This window comes from Narcine bancroftii, chromosome 2 (genome assembly GCF_036971445.1).
Source record: "Narcine bancroftii isolate sNarBan1 chromosome 2, sNarBan1.hap1, whole genome shotgun sequence".
In the NCBI taxonomy this organism is placed as follows: Eukaryota; Metazoa; Chordata; class Chondrichthyes; order Torpediniformes; family Narcinidae; genus Narcine; species Narcine bancroftii.
This window is the reverse complement of record NC_091470.1, coordinates 102473234-102496069: the sequence shown is the minus strand read 5'-3', so window position 1 is coordinate 102496069 and position 22836 is coordinate 102473234. Positions and strand designations below refer to the sequence as shown.

Below are 22836 nucleotides of genomic sequence, written 5' to 3'. Positions count from 1 at the left end.
ATCATCTGTTTAAGGAGAGGGGAGGAAGAGAGCAAGTTTTTTTACACAGAGAGTTGTGGGTACTTGGAATGGTTTGCTAGGGGTGGTGGTGGAGGCTGGAACAGGAGCTGCATTTAAGAGACTCTTAGACAGGCCTCAGATGAAAGAAAAAATAGAGGGTTTTGATGTAGGAAGGGTTAAGTTTTTTTTAGATATATATATATATATATATATATATATAGGTCGGCACAATATCGTGGTCCAAAGGGCCTGTATTTGCTGTTCTATATTTTAAAGGCACTCTAAACGTGTGTTGCTTCTATTGTTGTCATATCTGCAGTCTGGGCTATGTTGTGTTCTCTTTTCTTGGGAAGTCCAGAATTAGATTTGGGAACCATGAAGTTCAGTAATGTGAATCATAAATACTGAATTGAGAAAGGTCCGTTGGAGGAATTAGATTGAAGACTCGGTAAAATAATGAAAATGTCTTGATGAAGATGCTGAGCTATGTTCTGGTTTTAAACAATGAGTCACTGAAGCCCTGACTCAGCTTGAGAATGAGAGAAATGTGAGACGTGGCACAGTTAGCATAGCAGCTGATGCAATGCTGTTGCAGCACCAGCGATCGGGACCGGGGTTCGAATCCTGTGCTTTCTGTAAAGAGTTTGTACGTTTTCCCCATATCTGCGTAGGCTTTCCCTGAAGGCTCTGGTTTCTTCCTACTGTTCAAAATGTTCATGGGAGTAATTGGGTGGCACGGGCTCATGGACCAAAAAGTCCTGTTTACATGTAAATTCTTGTGTGCCCGAATCCTCTTGCTCTGATCTAGTCATTAACCTATGTGTTGCAATTAATGCAGTGTTCAAGATTACTGCACTGGCTCTGACTGCCCTGAGCACCTCCTACTATGAGCCCTGATTGGGGCACTCCCCCTACCCCAGACACTGCACTCCTGTCCCTCATCTCTCACAGGACTCTTTATGCAGTGGATATCGACAACCCTGGGGGTCTCAGTGCTCTGTCAAGAAATTGCTTTTCAATCTGCAGCATGTCTCCTTAAGCTGCTGTTTTCCACTCTAACATAATGGACATACAGCCTAGAACAGAACCTTCAGGTCAGCCTGTCCATGCCGACCAGGCTGGTATTCTGTGATCGTCCCATTTGCCTGCTATTGCTCCATGCCCTTCTAAGTCCCTCCTATACCTGTCCATATGTCTTTTGAACATTGAATTTGTGCCCCTTCTACAGCTTCCTCTGGCATCTTGTTCCAGATGTAATCACCCTCTGAGTTAAAAGGTTTCCCCTCAGGACCCTCTTAAATCTCTCATCCTCTGAAACCGCTGGGAAGAAGACTGAATTTCACTTTCTTTTATAAACTTTGATGTTTCCTGTATGTTACCTTGAATTATTATTTATTTTGGCAGGTGGTTTATATAAATATTTGTATTGTAATGTTGCCACAAAACAATACCATAAATTCTGATTCTGATTCTCAATAATTAGATAAATTAGATAAATATGGATAAAAACGGGGACCAGCTGAGGAGCTGAGGAGTCGATCTCCACAGCTGAGAATGACAGCCACAGCACAGCAGCAAGAAGAGAACATAGAAAACAACGAGAACAAGAAAGAAGAGAGTAAAAAGAAATCAAGGAAACAACAAATGACCAACCTAGAGGAAGAAGAAGAAGAAGAAGACAGAGAAATGGAAGAAGAAGGGAAAGGCAAGACAATGGATATATATTTTTTTAAAGAATATATGGAATCAGTAAAAGAATGGCAATCACAAGAATTTAGTGAAATAAAAAGAAGAATTAAAAGTACAGAAGAAAAAATGAATAGATTAGAGATGGTCATGTCAGATATAGGAAAAAGAGTTGACAAGGTGGAAGAACGAGAAACAGCCGTAGAAATGGAAGTAGAGGACTTAAAAGAGAAATTAAAAGAATCTAATAAAAAAGTTAAAGAGACACAAGAGCTGTTAGCTCAGAAGATAGATATAATGGAAAATTATAATAGAAGAAATAATATAAAGATAGTGGGCCTTAAGGAAGATGAAGAAGGCAAGAATATGAGAGAATTTATAAAAGATTGGAAATAGAAAGGGCACATAGAACATTAGCCCCTAAACCTTCTTCTTTCTTTGGCTTGGATTCGCGGACGAAGATTTATGGAGGGGGTAAAAGTCCACGTCAGCTGTAGGCTCGATTGTGGCTGACAAGTCCGATGCGGGACAGGCAGACATGGTTGCAGCGGTTGCAGGGGAAAATTGGTTGGTTGGGGTTGGGTGTTGGGTTTTTCCTCCTTTGTCTTTTGTCAGTGAGGTGGGCTCTGCGGTCTTCTTCAAAGGAGGTTGCTGCCCGCCGAACTGTGAGGCGCCAAGATGCATGGTTTGAGGCAATATAAGCCCACTGGCGGTGGTCAATGTGGCAGGCACCAAGAGATTTCTTTAGACAGTCCTTGTACCTCTTCTTTGGTGCACCTCTGTCACGGTGGCCAGTGGAGAGCTCGCCATATAACATATATTGGAGAAAGCAATGAAGAAAATAAGAGAAGACAAAAAGCCACTGGAATACAAAGGTCAAAAAATTTTTTTCTATCCAGACATAAGGTTTGAACTCCTGAAGAAGAGAAAGGAGTTTAATACAGCAAAAGCGATCCTATGGAAAAAAGGATATAAATTTATGCTAAAGAACCCAGCGGTACTTCAAATAGTTATCCAGGGCAGCAAAACAGACTATTCTCGGATCCGGAGGAAGCACGAAAATTTGTAGAACAACTACAAGACAGACAGAGAGATGAAGACATGTAACGAGAGCAAAAATGACCACGAACTATATGTATGTGTGTTTATATATATATATATGTGTGTGTGTGTACCTGAGTGTATGTGTATTTAAAGGAAAATATATAGAGTATAGATAAGAATTAATAAGGGAAAGAAAGGGAAGAGAGGAAGTAAGGAGGGAATTAAGAGAGTGACCTTTGTTGTATATGAAAATTGGAATCTTTTCTGGGGGGGGGGCTGGGTGGGGAGGAGTTACGGTCACTGCGAAATCAGTTGATGCTTGCGAGTGAATTCGCAAATCCAAATGGAGAGGGGAGATGTGGTTGCCCGACAAGGGATGAAGGGCAACTCAGGAAGGGGAGGGGATAGTGGGGTTAAAAAAATTTTAGATAGGAGAATAAGGGAAATATTTGATGTTTTAGAAATGTTGTCTTATAAAGTGTTCAAAACAAGAAAGCTGAAATAGATAAGAAGGAAAGGTGATGATGAGGAAATGGAAAGGAAAGATAAACAAAGTATGAAATGGCTACGTTGAACTATATGACTTTGAATATTAACGGAATACATAACCAAATCAAAAGGAAGAAACTGCTAAATTTACAGAAAAAAGAAAAAATTGATATAGCATTCGTGCAAGAAACACACGTATCTGAAATGGAGCACAAGAAATTAAAGAGAGATTGGATAGGACATGTAACAGCAGCGTCATATAATTCAAAAGCTAGAGGAGTAGCTATATTAATCAGTAAAAATGTACCAATTAAAATAGAAGAGGAAATAATAGATCCAGCAGGGAGATATGTAATGATAAAATGTCAGATATATTCAGAGTTTTGGAATTTACTCAATGTATATTCACCTAATGAAGAAGATCAAAAATTTATGCAAGATATTTTTTTGAAGATAGCAGACACGCAAGGGAACATACTAATAGGAGGGGATTTCAACCTTAATTTGGATTCAAACATGGATAAAACTGGGGAAAAAATTAACAGAAAGAACAAAGTAACCAAATTTATAATTAAATCGATGCAAGAAATGCAACTTTTGGATATATGGAGGAAACAACACCCAAAGGAAAAGGAATGTTCATATTATTCGGGTAGACATAAAACATACTCAAGAATAGACCTATTCCTGTTATCAGCTCGCATGCAAGACAGAGTAAGAAAAACAGAATATAAAGCTAGGATATTATTGGACCACTCACCCCTGATATTGACAATAGAGTTAGAGGACATCCCACCAAGAATGTATAAATGGAGATTAAACTCCATGCTACTTAAAAGGCAGGATTTTAGAGAATTCATTGAAAGACAAATTAAAATGTACTTTGAAATAAATACAGAATCAGTGAAAGATAAGTTTATACTATGGGACGTAATTAAGCTTTCATCAGAGGGCAAATAATAAGTTATGTAACCAAGATGAAGAAGGACTACAATCAGGAAACAGAGCAGTTGGAAAGGGAAATAGCAAATATAGAAAAAGAATTAGCAATGAAGGAAGACACAACTAAAAGAAGAGAAATGGCAGATAAAAAAATAAAACATGAAACGCTACAAACATATAAGGTGGAGAAGAACATAATGAAGACAAAACAGAAATATTATGATCTAGGAGAAAAAACGCACAAAATTCTAGCATGGCAGCTTAAGACTGAACAAACAAAGAGAATGGTATTGGCATCAAGGACAAAAGACAAACAAATCACATATAATCCAATGGAGATTAATGAAAACTTCAGAGAATTCTACGAACAATTATACCAAACTGAAAACGAAGGGAAAGAAGACAAAATAGATGAATTTTTAACTAAATTTGAATTACCAAAATTACAAATAGAGGAACAAAATAAATTAATAAAACCATTTGAAATAGTAGAAATACAAGAGATAATAAAAAAACTACCGAATAATAAAACACCAGGAGAGGATGGATTCCCAATAGAATTCTATAAAACATTTAAAGATTTATTAATTCCTCCCCTCCTGGAAGTAATCAACCAGATTGATAAAACACAAAGCTTACCAGATTCATGCAAAACAGCAATAATTACAGTAATACCAAAGACAGGGAAAGATCCACTCGCACCAGCGTCATATAGACCAATATCTTTAATTAACACAGATAATAGCTAAACTATTAGCAAACAGATGAGCCGACTATGTACCAAAAATAGTAAATCTAGACCAAACAGGATTTATGAAAAAAAGATGAACAACAGACAATATTTTTAAATTTATTAACTTAATTCATGCAGTAGAAGGAAATAAAGCTCCAACAGTAGCGGTGGCTTTAGACGCAGAGAAGGCCTTTGACAGAGTAGAATGGAATTATTTATTCAAAGTACTACAAAAATTCAGTTTACCAGAGAAATATATTAATTGGATTAAAGCATTATATAAGGGGCCATTGGCGAAAGTGACAGTAAATGAATATATACCAAAACAATTTAAATTAAGCAAATCAACAAGGCAGGGATGCCCACTATCGCCCTTATTGTTCACGTTAGCCATAGAACCACTAGCAGAACTGATAAGAACAGAAAATAATATAAAAGGGATAGAAATAAAAGACAAGGAATATAAAATCAGTTTATTTGCAGATGACGTTATAGTATACTTAACAGAACCAGAAATATCAATAAAAGAATTACATAAGAAATTGAAGGAATATGGAGAAGTGTTGGGATACAAGATTAACGCAAATAAAAGTGAAGCAATGCCAATGAATAATGCGGATTTCTCAAAATTTAAGAAAGAATCACCATTCAGATGGCAAATGCAAGCAATACGATACCTAGGTATACAAATAAATAAAAACCTCGGCCATCTATATAAACTCAATTATTATCCACTAATGAAAAAATTACAGGACGACTTAGAGCATTGGAAAGACTTACCACTAACACTAATAGGAAGGATAAACTGTATTAAAATGAACATTTTCCCAAGGATACAATATCTATTTCAGGCATTGCCAATACACTTGACGGAGAAATTCTTCAAGGAGTTAAAGAAAATAATAAGGAAATTTTTATGGAAAGGGGGGGAAACTGAGGATAGCACTAGATAAATTAACAGAATGGTATAAACAAGGAGGCTTACAACTGCCAAACTTTAAAAATAATTATAGACCCGCACAATTAAGATACCTATCAGATTTTTATCAAACAAGGGAAAAGCCAAATTGGACTAGATTAGAATTAGATAAAATATTGGAAAAGATACCTGAACACATATTATATAAATGGGATGAAATATTGGTACAACATAGGAATTCTCCAGTGTTAAATCATCTGCTCAATATTTGGAAGAAGATTCATGTAGAAAGGAATAAAACAAATTACCAACTACCAAAACTAATACTGACGAAAAATCAGCTAATCCCTTTTACAATAGATAACCTTTCCTTTAGAGAATGGGTGAAAAAAGGGATCAAAAGAATAGAAAATTGCTTTTCAGGAAATAAATTATTATCCTTTGAACAAATGAAGGATAAATATAATATAACTCACGATACAGTGTTGGCATACTACCAACTGAAATCCTACTTGAAGGACAAATTGGGAAGCAGTCTGAGGTTACCAGAGGGAAGTAATTTTGAATATGTGATTACAGACACAATAATAATCAAAACATTTATAATAAATATGTATATTAAACTGCAAGAAAAGGAGAATGAGGAAACAAATGGTAAAACTAAACAAAAATAGGAACAAGATTTAAACATAAAGATAAAGAAGGAAACATGGGAGAAGTTATGCTCTGGAACTATGAGAAATACAATAAACACGAGGTTATGTATGATACAATATAACTGGATACACAGGCTATACATTACACCTCAAAAGTTAAATAAATTGGACCCAACAGTATTTGACAGATATTTTCGCTGTAAAAAGGAAATGGGAACAACAATTCATGCAATCTGGACATGTGAGAAAGTAGAAAAATTTTGGGAAGATCTAAACCAGATATTAAATAAAATCACAAAAAGCAATATACCAAAAAAACCCAGAGATCTTCCTCCTAAGTAACATAAACAACAAAGAATTTAGAATTGATTTGGATGGTGCACAAAAAAGATTTGTGAGGATAGCCCTAGCTGTAGCAAAAAATTGTATTATATCAGCCTGGTAATTAGAAGATAACTTGAGAATACAACAATAGTATATTGAAATGAATAAATGTATTCCATTAGAAAAAATAACATAATTGAAGAAATAATATTACAATATTTGAACAAATATGGGAGCCATACATGAAACACAATAGAGAAAACCTACCGGGGACATCTACCACCTAAAATGACAGAAGGAGAAGGGAATGAAAAGAATTGACTCAGTGGAAATTCTTGTTTGTTTTTATTGAGTGACAACATTGTTTGACGGGTTTAATGTATCTTAGATTCTGAACTTTAAATGAATGGGAGGGGAGATAGGGAGGGTGGGATGGGAAGAGGGAGGGGGGGAAGAAAACGACACTGTATATATTTGAAAAGGAAAATGTATGTATCGTGATCAATGTGGTTTATAGTGTGAAAAATAAAAATTTTTTAAAAAAATTTATAAAGCCCAGATGTTCACAGACACAGATCAAAGCTATGGTGGCTTGATGCTGAGTGTAGTTCCTGGTGATGAAGCTTGGTGGCGCTACTCTCGCTGCTCGGGGTGTACGCTGTCTCTATAATGACTCGCTGCAAAACAGACGCCAAACGCTATTTTCTCCTTCTGTTCATAAAAGCAAAAGTTCTCTTCGGATTTCTTCCGGTTAGCGAAAACAGGTCTTTCGTAAAAATGAAGTGGTGTAATGCGAACTTTTGAAAAGTGGGGGATACCTGTATAGTGATGGCTTATCACTAGGAGGATGCAGAATTTTGTGCGTCTGAGCATCAGTCCCTCCAATGCACACTGACCTGCTTAGAACGTTGTGTGAACTTTGTGTGCACAGAAATGCCTAAACTCCAATTGCGTAACTGAATTGTTTCAAAATTGGCACACTTAGTGTTTTGTGATTCAATTGTTTGTTTTCTTCCTTACAGTAAACTCCGACACCAAGCACAGAATGAGCGATATGGATACAAAGAGGTAAGACGAATGAACTAGTCTTGGGGTGCGTGCTCTAACTATAACTAAACTTACTGATCACACTGTGCTTTTCTGTCCTGGGCCTCAGCCTCAGTTCGCGTACCCTGGCCATGTCACTATCTGAAGGAAGACTGCCCTGGCGTACAGAATCAAGGGAGTGGGAAGGCTGCCTCCCATTGCTTTTCAACCCCCAAAACGTCCTTTTTCTGACCAAATACACCCATGTGATCAATTAACCCACTAATTCCCCCCATGTGTCTCTAGAACATGGGAGGAAACTGGAGTCCCTGGAGGAAACCCACGGGGAGAATATATAAACTCCTTAATGACAGCGCTGGATTTGAACCTGGGTCATTGGCTCTGTAACAGCATTGCGCTAACCATGCCACCTGGAAAATGGTGAGAATTGGGACATCCTTGTTCTCAAGTTTCTTAGCAATGCCTGAAAGGGGAGGGGGGGGTGGTTGATGGGGGAAATAAGCCACTAGGAGCTAGGCAGCATCAGTGGAGTTAATTTTTGATCATTCTGGCTGCTCCAGATTCTTTAAGCAAGACCTCAAAATATATCTAGTTGTTTGCCACAGAATTGGACCATTTTTATCCCTTGAAGTGGATCCACAAAGTTTATACATGCACTTAATTGATCTGAACTCAGATTGGGTCACAGCTTGGCCAACCCTGGATAACAGAGAGAATTCCCTAACCCATGTGTCAACTTCCTTTTCCCTTTGTGTTCATGCACTTTGAATCAGTTCTGAAATTGTTTCCCTGAACCACATGCCTCGTCATCTCTCTCTCTGCAACAATCCTTCCAACTCATTACAAAAGATTTTAGTTAACTGTCCTAATATTTTAGGTGGCTTGATTCCATAAACTCTTTAGACATTTAGACATACATACAGCATGGTAATAGGCTCTTCCAGCCTACGAGCCTCAATTAACCTACAACCCCTGTATGTTTTGAAGGGTGGGAGGAAACCAGAGCACATAGAAGAAACCTACGCAGACACGGGGAGAATGTACAAACTCTTTACAGAGAGCACCGGATTTGAACCTGGGTCACTGGCACTGTAATAGCATCGTGCTAACCACTAGGGCTAACCAATCTGTACAAGTTGTTTTCTTACATTTATGGATTTAGTATTTAAATGCAAGTTGTTAATTGATGCCTGATTCCAAGAGATAAATTTGGATAGATACCCGAGTACAGAAAGTGACTCACAATAATGGATTCTCCAACAAAGATGTTGCTTGTAGCTTAGAGCTTCCTCAGTCCTGTATTGAAGTGTTAGTCATGAACTGGAATAGGGCTTAAACAAGAACATGGGAATCTAAAAGATGGGAGCAAAGTTTTGATGCATGACCAATTACACAAAGTTGCTGAAAGTGAAGGCTTTTATTTGCAAGAGGTGGACAGCATCCCTGTGTTGGTCGCCTGCACTGATCAGGACTTGAACTGGGGGCAGGCTTGGGGCGTGACAGCCTTTATGGGGAAGAAAGGGGAGGAGTCACGAGCCAGCCAGTGAGAACAGGATCGACCAGGAAAGGTCATGTAATTTACATATAATGAATATGTATAATAGTGGTTTCACCACAAGCTTCTTCTTGAAATCAGTGGGATTATGGTTAATCAGATTTTTGCCTCAGTTCCATCTTCCTACCTGTTCCTATAATCCTCAACCATCCTATTTTCACCAGTGGTAGAGTATAGTTATACATCACTGGTAAGGTGTAGTTACAGTTTAAATACATCCCAATGGTAGAGTGTAGATAACGTGTAGTTACACACTATTGGTAGGGTGTAGTTACAGTTAAGGTACATCCCAATGGTAGAGTGTAGATATCGTGTAGTTACTCACCATTGGTAGGGTGTAGTTACAGTTTAGGTACATCCCAATGGTAGAGTGTAGATATCGTGTAGTTACACACCATTGGTAGGGTGTAGTTACAGTTTAGGTACATCCCAATGGTAGAGTGTAGATATCGTGTAGTTACTCACCATTGGTAGGGTGTAGTTACAGTTTAGGTACATCCCAATGGTAGAGTGTAGATATCGTGTAGTTACACACCATTGGTAGGGTGTAGTTACAGTTTAGGTACATCCCAATGGTAGAGTGTAGATATCGTGTAGTTACACAACATTGGGGTAATCCCAATGGTAGAGTGTAGATATCGTGTAGTTACACACCACTGGTAGGGTGTAGTTACAGTTTAGGTACATCCCAATGGTAGAGTGTAGATATCGTGTAGTTACACACCATTGGTAGGGTGTAGTTACAGTTTAGGTACGTGCCAATGGGAGAGTGTAGATATCGTGTAGTTACTCACCATTGGTAGGGTGTAGTTACAGTTTAGGTACATCCCAATGGTAGAGTGTAGATATCGTGTAGTTACTCACCATTGGTAGGGTGTAGTTACAGTTTAGGTACATCCCAATGGTAGAGTGTAGATATCGTGTAGTTACACACCATTGGTAGGGTGTAGTTACAGTTTAGGTACATCCCAATGGTAGAGTGTAGATATCGTGTAGTTACTCACCATTGGTAGGGTGTAGTTACAGTTTAGGTACATCCCAATGGTAGAGTGTAGATATCGTGTAGTTACACACCATTGGTAGGGTGTAGTTACAGTTTAGGTACATCCCAATGGTAGAGTGTAGATATCGTGTAGTTACACAACATTGGTAGGGTGTAGTTACAGTTTAGGTACATCCCAATGGTAGAGTGTAGATAACGTGTAGTTACTCACCATTGGTAGGGTGTAGTTACAGTTTGGGTACATCCCAATGGTAGAGTGTAGATATCGTGTAGTTACACACTATTGGTAGGGTGTAGTTACAGTTTAGGTACATCCCAATGGTAGAGTGTAGATATCGTGTAGTTACTCACCATTGGTAGGGTGTAGTTACAGTTTAGGTACATCCCAATGGTAGAGTGTAGATATCGTGTAGTTACACACCATTGGTAGGGTGTAGTTACAGTTTAGGTACATGCCAATGGGAGAGTGTAGATATCGTGTAGTTACTCACCATTGGTAGGGTGTAGTTACAGTTTAGGTACATCCCAATGGTAGAGTGTAGATATCGTGTAGTTACTCACCATTGGTAGGGTGTAGTTACAGTTTAGGTACATCCCAATGGTAGAGTGTAGATATCGTGTAGTTACTCACCATTGGTAGGGTGTAGTTACAGTTTAGGTACATCCCAATGGGAGAGTGTAGATATTGTGTAGTTACACACCATTGATAGGGTGTAGTTACAGTTTAGGTACATGCCAATGGGAGAATGTAGATATCGTGTAGTTACACACCATTGGTAGGGTGTAGTTACAGTTTAGGTACATGCCAATGGGAGAGTGTAGGGATCGTGTAGTTACTCACCATTGGTAGGGTGTAGTTACAGTTTAGGTACATGCCAATGGGAGAGTGTAGATATCGTGTAGTTACTCACCATTGGTAGGGTGTAGTTACAGTTTAGGTACATCCCAATGGTAGAGTGTAGATATCGTGTAGTTACACACCATTGGTAGGGTGTAGTTACAGTTTAAGTACATCCCAATGGTAGAGTGTAGATATCATGTAGTTACTCACCATTGGTAGGGTGTAGTTACAGTTTAGGTACATGCCAATGGGAGAGTGTAGATATTGTGTAGTTACTCACCATTGGTAGGGTGTAGTTACAGTTTAGGTACATGCCAATGGTAGAGTGTAGATATCGTGTAGTTACACACCATTGGTAGGGTGTAGTCACAGTTTAGGTACATCTCAATGGTAGAGTGTAGATATCGTGTAGTTACACACCACTGGTAGGGTGTAGTTACAGTTTAGGTACATCCCAATGGTAGAATGTAGATATCGTGTAGTTACACACCATTGGTAGGGTGTAGTTACAGTTTAGGTACATGCCAATGGGTGAATGTAGATATCGTGTAGTTACTCACCATTGGTAGGGTGTAGTTACAGTTTAGGTACATCCCAATGGTAGAGTGTAGATATCGTGTAGTTACTCACCATTGGTAGGGTGTAGTTACAGTTTAGGTACATGCCATTGGTAGAGTGTAGATATCGTGTAGTTACTCACCATTGGTATGGTGTCGTTACAGTATAGTTACATGCCAGTGGTAGAATGTAGATACAGTATAATTACACACCAGTGGTAGGGTGTAGTTATAGTATAGGTGCATGGCAATGGTAGCGTGTAGATACAGTGTAGTTACACACCAGTGGTAGGGTGTAGTTATAGTTTGGCACCCTAGCAGTTTCGGCATTTGCCACTACTGATGTTAGGCCTGGATGTTGGAAGTTCATTGTCCTCTCAGTCCTTCCTTCCAAACATAGTGTGAGACCACATTCAGTACAGGGGGTGTTGGTCAATTGGATGTATTTAGGTGGTGCGGGCTCGTGAGCTGGAAGGGTCTTTCTGTCTAAATTTAAATTTCTTTATTGTTTGTTGTGAGCTAAGTCCTTAGTAAGGAGGAAAAACCCAACACCCAACCCCAACCAACCAATTTTCCCTTGCAACCACTGCAACCGTGTCTGCCTGTCCCGCATCGGACTTGTCAGCCACAAACGAGCCTGCAGCTGACGTGGACATTACCCCTCCATAAATCTTCGTCCGTGAAGCCAAGCCAAAGAAAGAGATATAAACCCGTTCCTCTGCTTTAATTTCTCTTGTCGTCTACAGATAAGCAGCCTTTTCTCTGGTATCTTATCTTTGTGTGCCTTCATTTGTAGCTGTGTCACTGGGAATGTGATGCTTTCTGTGGAGAAATGTGGGATTGTGTGTGACTTGGTGTTCAGCTGCGCCTGGTTTGATACAAGATGGGCAATAGCCCAGCATCTGGGCAAGACAACTGTCGACATCGATAACCTGTGTGGCTGCCTGTTAATGCGATTTTTTTTTTTACTCCCCAGGTTATAACAAGGGGAGATGCAAAAAAGCTAAATTTACATGGGGTAAGTTGTTATCAATGTTATTGTACCGTTATGAGATCTTTATCAACTTTGTACAAAAGGATAAAAATATTTTAATCACAAGGAATGAATTCCCCTTGTCCTCACCTACCACCCCACCAGCCTCCACTTCCAACACATTATCTTCCGTAATTTCAGGCACTTACAACATGATCCCATTACCAGATACATCTACCCCTCTCCTCTTTCCATAGGGACCACTCCCTCCGTGACTCCCTCGTGCGCACAAACTGTCCTTCCAAGGGAAGCAGCATTTCACTTGTGTATTCCATGGGAGTCATCTGCTTCATCTGGTGCTCCCTTTGTGGCCTTCTCTACATCGGAGAGACTGGGCGCAGACTGGGAGATGGCTTCGCTGAGCACCTCCGCTCTGTCCGCATGAGTGACAGGGATCTCCCAGTGGCCAATCACTTCAATTCTACATCACACTCCCATGCTCACATGTCTATCCATGGCCTCCACCTGTAAATTGGAAGAAAAACACATGATTTTCCACTGGACACTTTCCAAGCGGCAGCATTAACATCGACCTCTGGTTTCAGCTAGCCTACTCTCTTTCCCTTTCCCCGTGCCTTCTTTCCCTTAGCTCTCCACCTCCTTCCCTCTCTATTCACCGAGCCATCCCCCTCCTCCTGTTTGCTGCTGTGCCTTCCCTCCCTTCTCCACCTATTACCTCCTGCCTTTGGGACCGTGCTCCTTCCCCCACCCCTCCCCACAATTTTGTTGGATGCCTGCCGACATTTTTCCGTACCTTGAAGGGCTCATGCCTGAAACGTTGGTTCTGTATCTTTATCTTTGCTTCATAAAGGACGCTGTGTGACCTGCTGAGTTTCTCCAGCATTGTGTTTTTACTTCAACCATGGTGTCTGCGGACTTTTGTGTTTTACTTAACCCTGAATTCAGTCATGTTTGAATGGTGACGAGGTAAGAGTTGTATTCTAGTTTACACAAGGTGAGCTGAAAGATACATCTTTGTTACTTCTGCAGCACACATGCGCTGTTTGCTTGGAGGACTTCAAGATTAAAGAGGAATTAGGAGTTTTACCTTGTCAACACGCTTTCCACAGAAAGTAAGTAACCTTGACGTCAAGCTGTTTTTAATCCCCCAAAATAAACTTTATTCACAATAACTTATCTACAAAAGAAAACCGAACAAAGTCTTTTGTCTTTTGCCCAGAGCATGCTTGTGGTCAGCTCAGAAGCCCTGAGCCTTCACAGGAAACAGCAATTCACTGCTGCGGGGAGAGCAGTGAGGTGGAAAAGTGACGTGTCAGTTCTCTCAAACACAGTGTCCTCGTCAGCAGTGATCATGATGCAAATCAGATGAGTGGAGTACATTTCCATTGTGGGCAGATGCTCTGCTAACAGAATGCTGAGTTGTACAATGCCTTGGGTCTTCAGTGGTGTTCACTGGGCACTATCTTTTTGTCTTTGCAGCATTACAATGCCTGCAGCCAGGATATCACTTATTCGAGAGATGAGGTGCATTCTGGGAAATTGCTTTGTTGAGCACTTCGGCTCTGTCCACCACAAGAGCCTGGATTTCCCAGTGCCCCTTCCCCCATTTCAATTCCCCATCCTATTCCCTTGCAGACATGTCTGTCCACAGTTTCATGCATGGGCTTTCCCCGGGTGTTCAGGTTTCCTCCCGCTCTCCAAAACGTTTGGGGTTGTAGGTTAATTTGGATGTAATTGGACAGCATGGGAAGCCATCCCTCACTGACATCTCCATGCTGAGAGACAAAAGGAGTTGGGGAGACCGTAGGGTATATCTTTCACTGAATTGATGGTCTTCCGGCAGTTCTGGATGTCTGTCTCTGCCTTCCCTCTGCATAGCCCATAAACCAGAATCTACATAAAAATAAACCATATCAAATTAAAAGTCTTTCTGCAGTGACCAAAATTAATTATTTCACTGTACGCTGCTACAGTGCTTTTACATTATGTTCTCTATCACTCAATATAATGGCACACCGACTGTACCCCAGTGTTTGTTTGCATTGGCATCTGCATACTGATAAGGTCTCAGCTGCCCATTGTCTCAGTGCCTTTATTTGCTCCTTATCTCTGTTCATTGGCAGGCTGCCTGCAGTCATCTGTGATAGACTGTATCAGACTGCCTTCAATTAAATGTACCCTCTACTGGAGGAGGTTGAGCAGCATCAGTGAGAGAAAAAGATTTATCAACGTTTTGGGCCCTCTTTATCGAAACTGGTTCAATGTTAGGTGGGCAGAGAGCGAGATAAAACAAAAGGGGTCAGGAGGAGGCAGTGTAGTCCATAAGGCAGTGGGTGATTCTCAACATTGGCAAGTGGGGAAGGTGAGAATGGTGGTATCAGGAGATCAGATAGGACTGGGGGGGTGGGGGGGGGAGTGTGTGTGTGTGTGTGTAAGAGAGAGAGAGAGAGACAGATAAACAGAGAGACAGAGATAGCGAGACAGATAGAGAAACAGAGACAGAGAAAGAGAAAGAGATGGGCACAGAGGAAGATGGAACCAGAGGACTGTTGAGAATGGGTGGGGTTTTTTTACATTTACCCAGAATCGATAAAGAGTTTTGGTTCAGAATGTCATTCTCTTTTCCATACAGATGTTGCTTGACTCACCAGTTCCTCTTTCCTCCAGCAGACTGTGTTCAGGCTCCAGAGTTTGCTGTCTCCTGTGTGTGTCCAGGACACTGTCTTTACTCAGTGTTTCAAACCCTACACTGTTCCAATGCCTCTGTTCTCTCAATTTGGTTCCTTTACCTTCTTCTCATTTTGTGACCTTCATAATAGTGTTTCCTACTTGCGTAGGAACCCTGTATAATGTCCATTTCATTTTCTGCACTTTGACTCGTCAAGTTTATTGTCATCTGATTGAACAAGTACAACCCGACGAAACAGCGTTCTCCGGTCCTTAGTGCAAAACTCGCCGACCTACAACTGAAAATACATATGCTGGAGAAGTATTTCATCTATACAAATAAATAAAAAAATATTGTTTCATGCAAATGAGTCTCGGATGGATAGAGTGAACGGTTCCTGTGGTTGTTCAGTATTCTCACTGCCTGCAGGAAGAAGCTGTTCCTCAGCCTGGTGATGCTGGTACTGATACTTTCACCCTCCCAGGGCCAGGATCAGGTTCTCATAGAACATTAACCAGGCTCCTTCAGGTCCCTTCAGCCCTTCTAGTCTTTGCTGAACCATTTTTATGCCTGCACCCAGTCCATAGCCTTCCCATCCAAATTCTTCTTAAATTATAAAATTGACCCGACATTCACCACTTCAGCTGGCAGCTCATTTCTCCCACCAACCTTCGCAGGCAGTGGATCCTTCTCTGCATTATCCAGCACCTCACGCAATTCCTTCCTCATTCCCTTTCACTGTTTCAAAGGGACTGCTCTATTCAGGACAATCAAGTCCAGATGGCTGCTCTAAGCCAGGAAACCTTGCAGGAGGTGCAACACCAGCTGCTCCACCCACTCCCTCTCCACATCCAGGACCTCAGAAAAACAGCATTTCACTCACACGACACAAGAGTGCTGGTGGAACATAGAACATTAGAGCACAGTAAGCCCACGATGCCTTGTTTTCAGCATCTCTTGTACTTTGTGAATGCCTGCTTGAATATATCATTTCATACTGATACTGTGGAAAAACACAAAACCCACACATCTAAGATGGTGAGAGTCAAATGCACATTCACAGATCACCTATGCTTGGTGTGTGGGTCTAAACCTGAGCTGCTTGCAGCCACTATTTTAACTCCCTCAGCCATTCCTACGGTCACGTCTGTCCTCAGCCTCACCCACTGTCAGGTTGAGGCGCAACATGAACCTGAGGAACAACACATCACATTCGTCGTGAACAGCCTTAAACCTAATAGCATGAACAGTGAGTTTTATAATTTCAGGTGACCCCCATCCTCATTTGTTTCCATCTTTCCTTTACCTACTCGTATTCGATTTTCTCTCTCTCTCTCTCTCTCTCTCTCTCTCTCTCTCTCATTCCCTCATCTTCCTATTGGTTTCTGGTTCTACCTGTATCTTAACCGTCCACAGAGCTGACATGAGACTTGTTCAGTGCCCCTAACAATAGGAGAAAGAGATGCTCTCCCGCAGCCTCTGCAGCCGCACAGACTCCTGTTCGATTCGTCGGCCACCTGAACTCCAGATTCAAACCTCCTACATGATCAGGAAGCCTTCGGCGCCCAAAACTTTTCGGGAGCCCTTCTCGCCCTCAGCTCCCTCTCAAATCCCACCTGATTACTGGTTCCCATGAGTCAGTCTCCAGCAGCCCGCCGCCCATATGGGTTCCCTGACCGCAAAACACCAGCAGCCTTCAGCCTGTCTGGGACCCTTGCTGGCCCGCTGCCCTGGTCACCATCCTGTAGGTCCATCTCCCATGTGTCTTATATTGTATGGGGTGGAACTCTTTGTTCTTGATTTCTGATGCTTCTGTGGCCTTCCACAGGTGTTTGGTGAAGTGGCTGGAAATCCGTTGTGTCTGTCCGATGTGTAACAAACCTATCTCTGGAGCACCAGAGCAGCAGCAAGCAATTGGCACCCTCCTAGATGAGCTTGTTTGATCAATGCTGGAATGGGAATGGACAGGAGAAATTCAGAATATCCAGGAATCAGGAAAGCTTTCTAATTTTATTTGTTATTTGACTTTTGAGTGTGAGGGGGCCTGTGACAGACCCCTGGACTGTGAAACCTGTCCATGGAGTGGTCTCCAAACAGATGCATCGCTTCTGCCGAGGAATGGAACACTACCACCCTTTACGTTTCAGACGAAGCTCCTTAATTCAAGCAGCAGACAACCACACATCTCTGCCCGCAACTGATGCAATAGTTGGAGAGGCTGCGATTGGTCTATATCCTGTGAGGAGGCGGTTCCTTGTCCTCATTCCCATCACTGCCCAGGTCGCTCCCACAGGAGTGCGATTGTGTGGTCAGGAGGTGCTTTCCGTCTACACTCGTGGCAGCCTGATGGGTAAGGCCAACGCGGGAACTTCAACCCACTGAGATCAATGAGATGCTTCATCGTAACAGCACAAGGATCGTACCCTGCTGAACATACATCACCTGACCTTGCTACCCATTATACAGCATCTTACACTGATTCACATTTCACAGGATGCAGGGATCTGTTTTATCACCTCCATATTCTCCAGTGCATTGGAACCAGCAGTAGTATGTGTACAGCTATCGGCTATGAAGAGTTTGAGTGAAACCTCTTTACTCATTCATTCATATCCGGCAGAGTTAATGATTTGGAATGGTTATTATACAAATGCATGTGTAAACATTTTCAACCATCGTCAACTGCCTGATGCTAGGCATTAGAGAAATGCTCGGCTCTCTCCCAGTCACCTTTAAGTTGGCTAGCATTCCTCCTTTAGACGCAGAAGAAAAAATCTCAATCAGAGAGATTGCTTAGGTTAGCTGTGCGAGGGCTTTGGGTTGTTACACAGAGGTGGCTGGAAGTGATGCCCTGAGCTCAGGGTAAGGCTTATTTCTGAACAGAGTTGGCCCCGTAGACCAGTGAGCTCAGTGTGGACCCTCCCAGAGCTGTGCCGTTCGTTACCTGTCTTTTTGTTATTTACTGGCACAACTGTTTTGTACATATTTTAAATAAACACTTTGACTCCATTCCTTGTATGAAGGATTTTTTTTCAGTGCAAAATAATTTTAATGACTATTCACTTCCAGTTTGCTCTTCAAGTTCAAGTGTAACATCATCTGACTGTACATATACAACTGGACGAAACAGCTTTCCTCCAGACCATGGTGCACACATACACACTCACACACACACACACACTCACATACACACCACACACACTCACTCACACACCAGACACACAGACATTCACTCACACACACAGACATACTCACTCACACTCACACACACACACTCACACACCACACACTCACACACCACACACACACAATCATCACTCACACACACACTCACACACAACACACACACACTCACACACACACACACACACACACACACACATTCACACACACACACACACACACACACACACACACACACACACTCACAGATGTAACTTTAAATATAGATACATATTTTGTGAAGATTTACTTGGTTGCAGGATACTGTTCATCAATCTCACAGCCAGGGGGAAGAAGCCGTTCCCCAGCCTGGAAGTCCTGATTATGATGCTGCTCTACCTCTTTCCTAATGGTGGTGGGTCAATGATTCTATGTGCTGGAAGGAAAGGGTCCTCAATAATTCTTTGAGTCCTGTTTAAGCAATGCTCCCGGTAAATATTGTCAATAAAGGAAAGGGAGACCCCAGTGGACTTCTCTGCTGTTTTGCTCCACAACAGATTGTGTTCAGCTATGTTTATTGTTGTTTATTCATATTTCAGGATCTGGGTGCCATTTACTAGGCCAGACTTCATTCCCATCCCTCCCCCCCCCCCCCAAATCCTTTCCCACCGAGATGGTGGTAAATCACAGCTTGAATTGCTGCTGTTTGTCAAGGGATGATATGCTCCAAGTGATGTTGGGTAGGGAAGATATGCCCAGTGTGATGTTGGGTTGGGAAGATATGCCCAGTGTGCTGTTGGGTTGGGAAGATATGCCTAGTGTGATGTTGGGAAGATATTCCCACAGTGCTATTGGGTAGGGAAGATATCCCCAGTGTGATGTTGGGTTGGGAAGATATTCCCACAGTGCTGTTGGGTAGGGAAGATATGCCCAGTGTGCTGTTAGGTTGGGAAGATATGCCCAGTGTGCTGTTGGGTTGGGAAGATATGCCCAGTGTGTTGTTTGGTTGGGAAGATATGCCTAGTGTGATGTTGGGAAGATATTCCCACAGTGCTATTGGGTAGGGAAGATATGCCCAGTGTGATGTTGGGTTGGGAAGATATTCCCACAGTGCTGTTGGGTTGGGAAGATATGCCCAGTGTGATGTTGGGAAGATATTCCCATAGTGCTATTGGGTAGGGAAGATATGCCCAGTGTGATGTTGGGTTGGGAAGATATTCCCACAGTGCTGTTGTGTAGGGAAGATATGCCCAGTGTGATGTTGGGTTGGGAGGATATTCCCACAGTGCTGTTGGGTAGGGAAGATATGCCCAGTGTGCTGTTGGGTTGGGAAGATATGCCCAGTGTGATGTTGGGTTGGGAAGATATTCCCACAGTGCTGTTGGGTAGGGAAGATATGCCCAGTGTGATGTTGGGTTGGGAAGATATGCCCAGTGTGATGTTGGGTTGGGAAGATATGCCCAGTGTGATGTTGGGTTGGGAAGATATGTCCACAGTCATGTTGGGTAAGGAGTTTGGCATTACAGAATTTACACGTGAAACCCGGTGATATATTTCCAAGTCAGGAAGCTGTGCAACTTTGGAGCAACCTGCAGATGATGATGTTCCCAGACCTTGTTTTTCATGGTCGAGACTGTGGGTTTGGAGGCACTATCGGAATTGGCAAATAACCAGCATATTTTGTAAATGTTACAATTGCATCAGTGGCTCATAGTGACAGGAGGGCATTGCCATTAGTGATGGATTGAAGGATGGGTGGATAATCAGTTCTGCTGAGAGTTGTCTTGAAGGTTGCACTCATCTAGGTGAGAGGAGAGGGTTACATCACCTGTCTTGGTGCAAAGGGCTGGGCAGTCAGAAGATGTATCATGTAACACAGGATTCCCAGACTCTGGTAACTATAGTGTTTGTCTGGCTGCTCTTGTTGAATTTCCTTTATTATTTCAAATCAACGTAATTCACAATAAAAATATATATGCGCTTTTTTCAAATTTGAAGTGTCCTTACAAAGTCTATTAACATTCATTGTGTCATATCTGTCTGCACATTGTGTTATTGTACCTTGTAGCATTAACCATGTATAGCTCAAATGCTTTGCCCTCAGGGTTAATCCCCCTTCTTTTGTTTGAGGGGCTTCCCCACCAATCTCAGCCCCTCAATGTCCAGTAAGGACCCCAGACGTGGAGGTGCAGAACTCAGGAGGAAGCAAGATGGGTCATCCGTTTGGCTTAATGTTAAAGCATCAGCTGCCTTTGGTGCTCATTCTGGACTCTTTGACGGTTGTGAATGGGATATTTCTAGAGCATTGACTGTTCACCACCTTCCATGACCACAGACATGAGATCATTTAACACTTTCTATGTCAGAGATTCCCATCCTTTCTCTTTCCACTCATACCACTTGAAGAGATTACTAATCACAGTGAACTGATGGCATAGGGATTACTTAAAGTGCCATGTGAGTGGGAATAAAAAGGTTGAGACCCACTGCTCTGTGTCATGCTCTTCACTTTTCAGCTTGCAGCTTTAGCAGATTGGCACCTTGTTCTTGTTAAATACTATATTTACATGTGCGAAAGTCGATCTCATGTAAAAGCTGACTCTGTATTTTGGCCATAAAATCTGGAATTTTCCACATATCTCGCATAAAAGTCATCCATCTTTTCTCACCTCGGCCCCAGCCACCCACCCATTGGAACTCACAAGATCTCCAATGTGGACTCTCGCCCCCTTCCCCAGCCACCCACCCATTGGAGCTCCTGATGCCTCCGATGACACATACTTACTACGGTCTCGACCACGCGCGTGGAAGGACGTGTGTTTTGATGGGCATTCTCTGTATTGTGCTTTTGTTCTTTATTTGTTTAGACATCATTTGGACTTCTGCTACTGAGACGGTATTTTGGATCCCAGTGTGAATTTCAGCCCCTCAAAAGTAGTATCCATGTAATAGTCAACCCCATAAATTTAACATTAAAAATTTTTCTACAAATTCGACTTTTACATGAATATAAATGGTATGTCTGCATCTGCTCTCAGCAGGTCCTCCGGTACTCTCATTAAACTAGGGTCGATCCTTTGACTGGAGTGTAGAGGAATACATGTCCTCTCTTGCTGATGACCCACAAGATGTTTGGCTTCGAGGTTCTGAGACGATCTCATTCCGGCACCACTATCGATAGGTCTTCGACTCCAGAATCAGAATTTATTGCCATGAACGAGTCATGAAATTCGGTGTTTTTCACAGGGAGGGTGCAGCGATGACATCCCCCAAGAGACGCAACAGAAACCCCCCTCCCCCTGCTGCGGACTTCTCCGTAACTGAGCGGAAGCCTTTTTTTGATTTTTTTTAATCCTTCCTTTCCTTTAAATACTAAGTTACCGATCTAGGTTCACAAATACTAATGACCACAATATTGTGGCTAAAACACCAGAAAATTTGACAGGAGCAGTGACAATAAAAACACCAGCAGCAACAAAAACAACAGCGCGTGCAGACGAAACCTCGTGATTCAAAGCATCCATGTCACTGGGGAATGATGAGTAGAAGTTTCAAAAAATAAATTAGCGTCGAGTTTTAGCCTTGTAGGTCTATTGATACATGTAAGCTGGGCTTACAAAAAATGTTGTTAAGAAATAAAAAATAATAAATTTCTGTGGAAACAATGCACCAAAAATGTAATTTTGATGTCACCCCCTCTGATGGAGGTGTGGTCCCCACACCCCTAGTGCCGCCATTGTAACCTCAGGTCTCTTGTAATGAAACCTAATATGTTTTCCATATTTATTTTATATCTTAAAATTCTTTCTTTGGCTTGGCTTCGCGGATGAAGATTTATGGAGGGGTAAAGTCCACGTCAGCTGCAGGCTCGTTTGTGGCTGACAAGTCCGATGCAGGACAGGCAGACACGGTTGCAGCGGTTGCAAGGGAAAATTGGTGGGTTGGGGTTGGGTGTTGGGCTTTTCCTCCTTTGTCTTTTGACAGTGAGGTGGGCTCTGCGGTCTTCTTCAAAGGAGGTTGCTGCCTGCTGAACTGTGAGGCGCCAAGATGCACGGTTTGAGGCGATATCAGCCCACTGGCAGTGGTCAATGTGGCAGGCACCAAGAGCTTTCTTTAGGCAGTCCTTGTACCTCTTCTTTGGTGCACCTCTGTCTCGGTGGCCAGTGGAGAGCTGGCCATATAATACGATCTAGGGAAGGCGATGGTCCTCCATTCT

At 41.9% G+C, this 22836-nt stretch overlaps 1 protein-coding gene across 4 annotated transcripts in view; it reads left to right on the top strand.

The window, feature by feature from the left end:
- The window catches only part of rnf122 (ring finger protein 122), a 35178-nt gene extending 16711 nt beyond the window's left edge, over positions 1-18467 (top strand). For 3 of the 4 annotated variants that reach the window (XM_069917758.1, XM_069917761.1, XM_069917759.1), the window contains exons 3-6: positions 7816-7861; positions 12773-12814; positions 13820-13902; positions 17287-18467. In XM_069917758.1, the coding sequence (XP_069773859.1) occupies positions 7816-7861; positions 12773-12814; positions 13820-13902; positions 17287-17401 (286 nt within the window). In that variant the 3' untranslated portion in view covers positions 17402-18467. Of the gene's footprint in view, positions 1-7815; positions 7862-12772; positions 12815-13819; positions 13903-14009 lie in introns of all 4 variants that reach the window. The other variant, XM_069917760.1, reaches the window with a different exon arrangement.
- The last annotated feature ends 4369 nt before the right edge of the window (positions 18468-22836 follow it).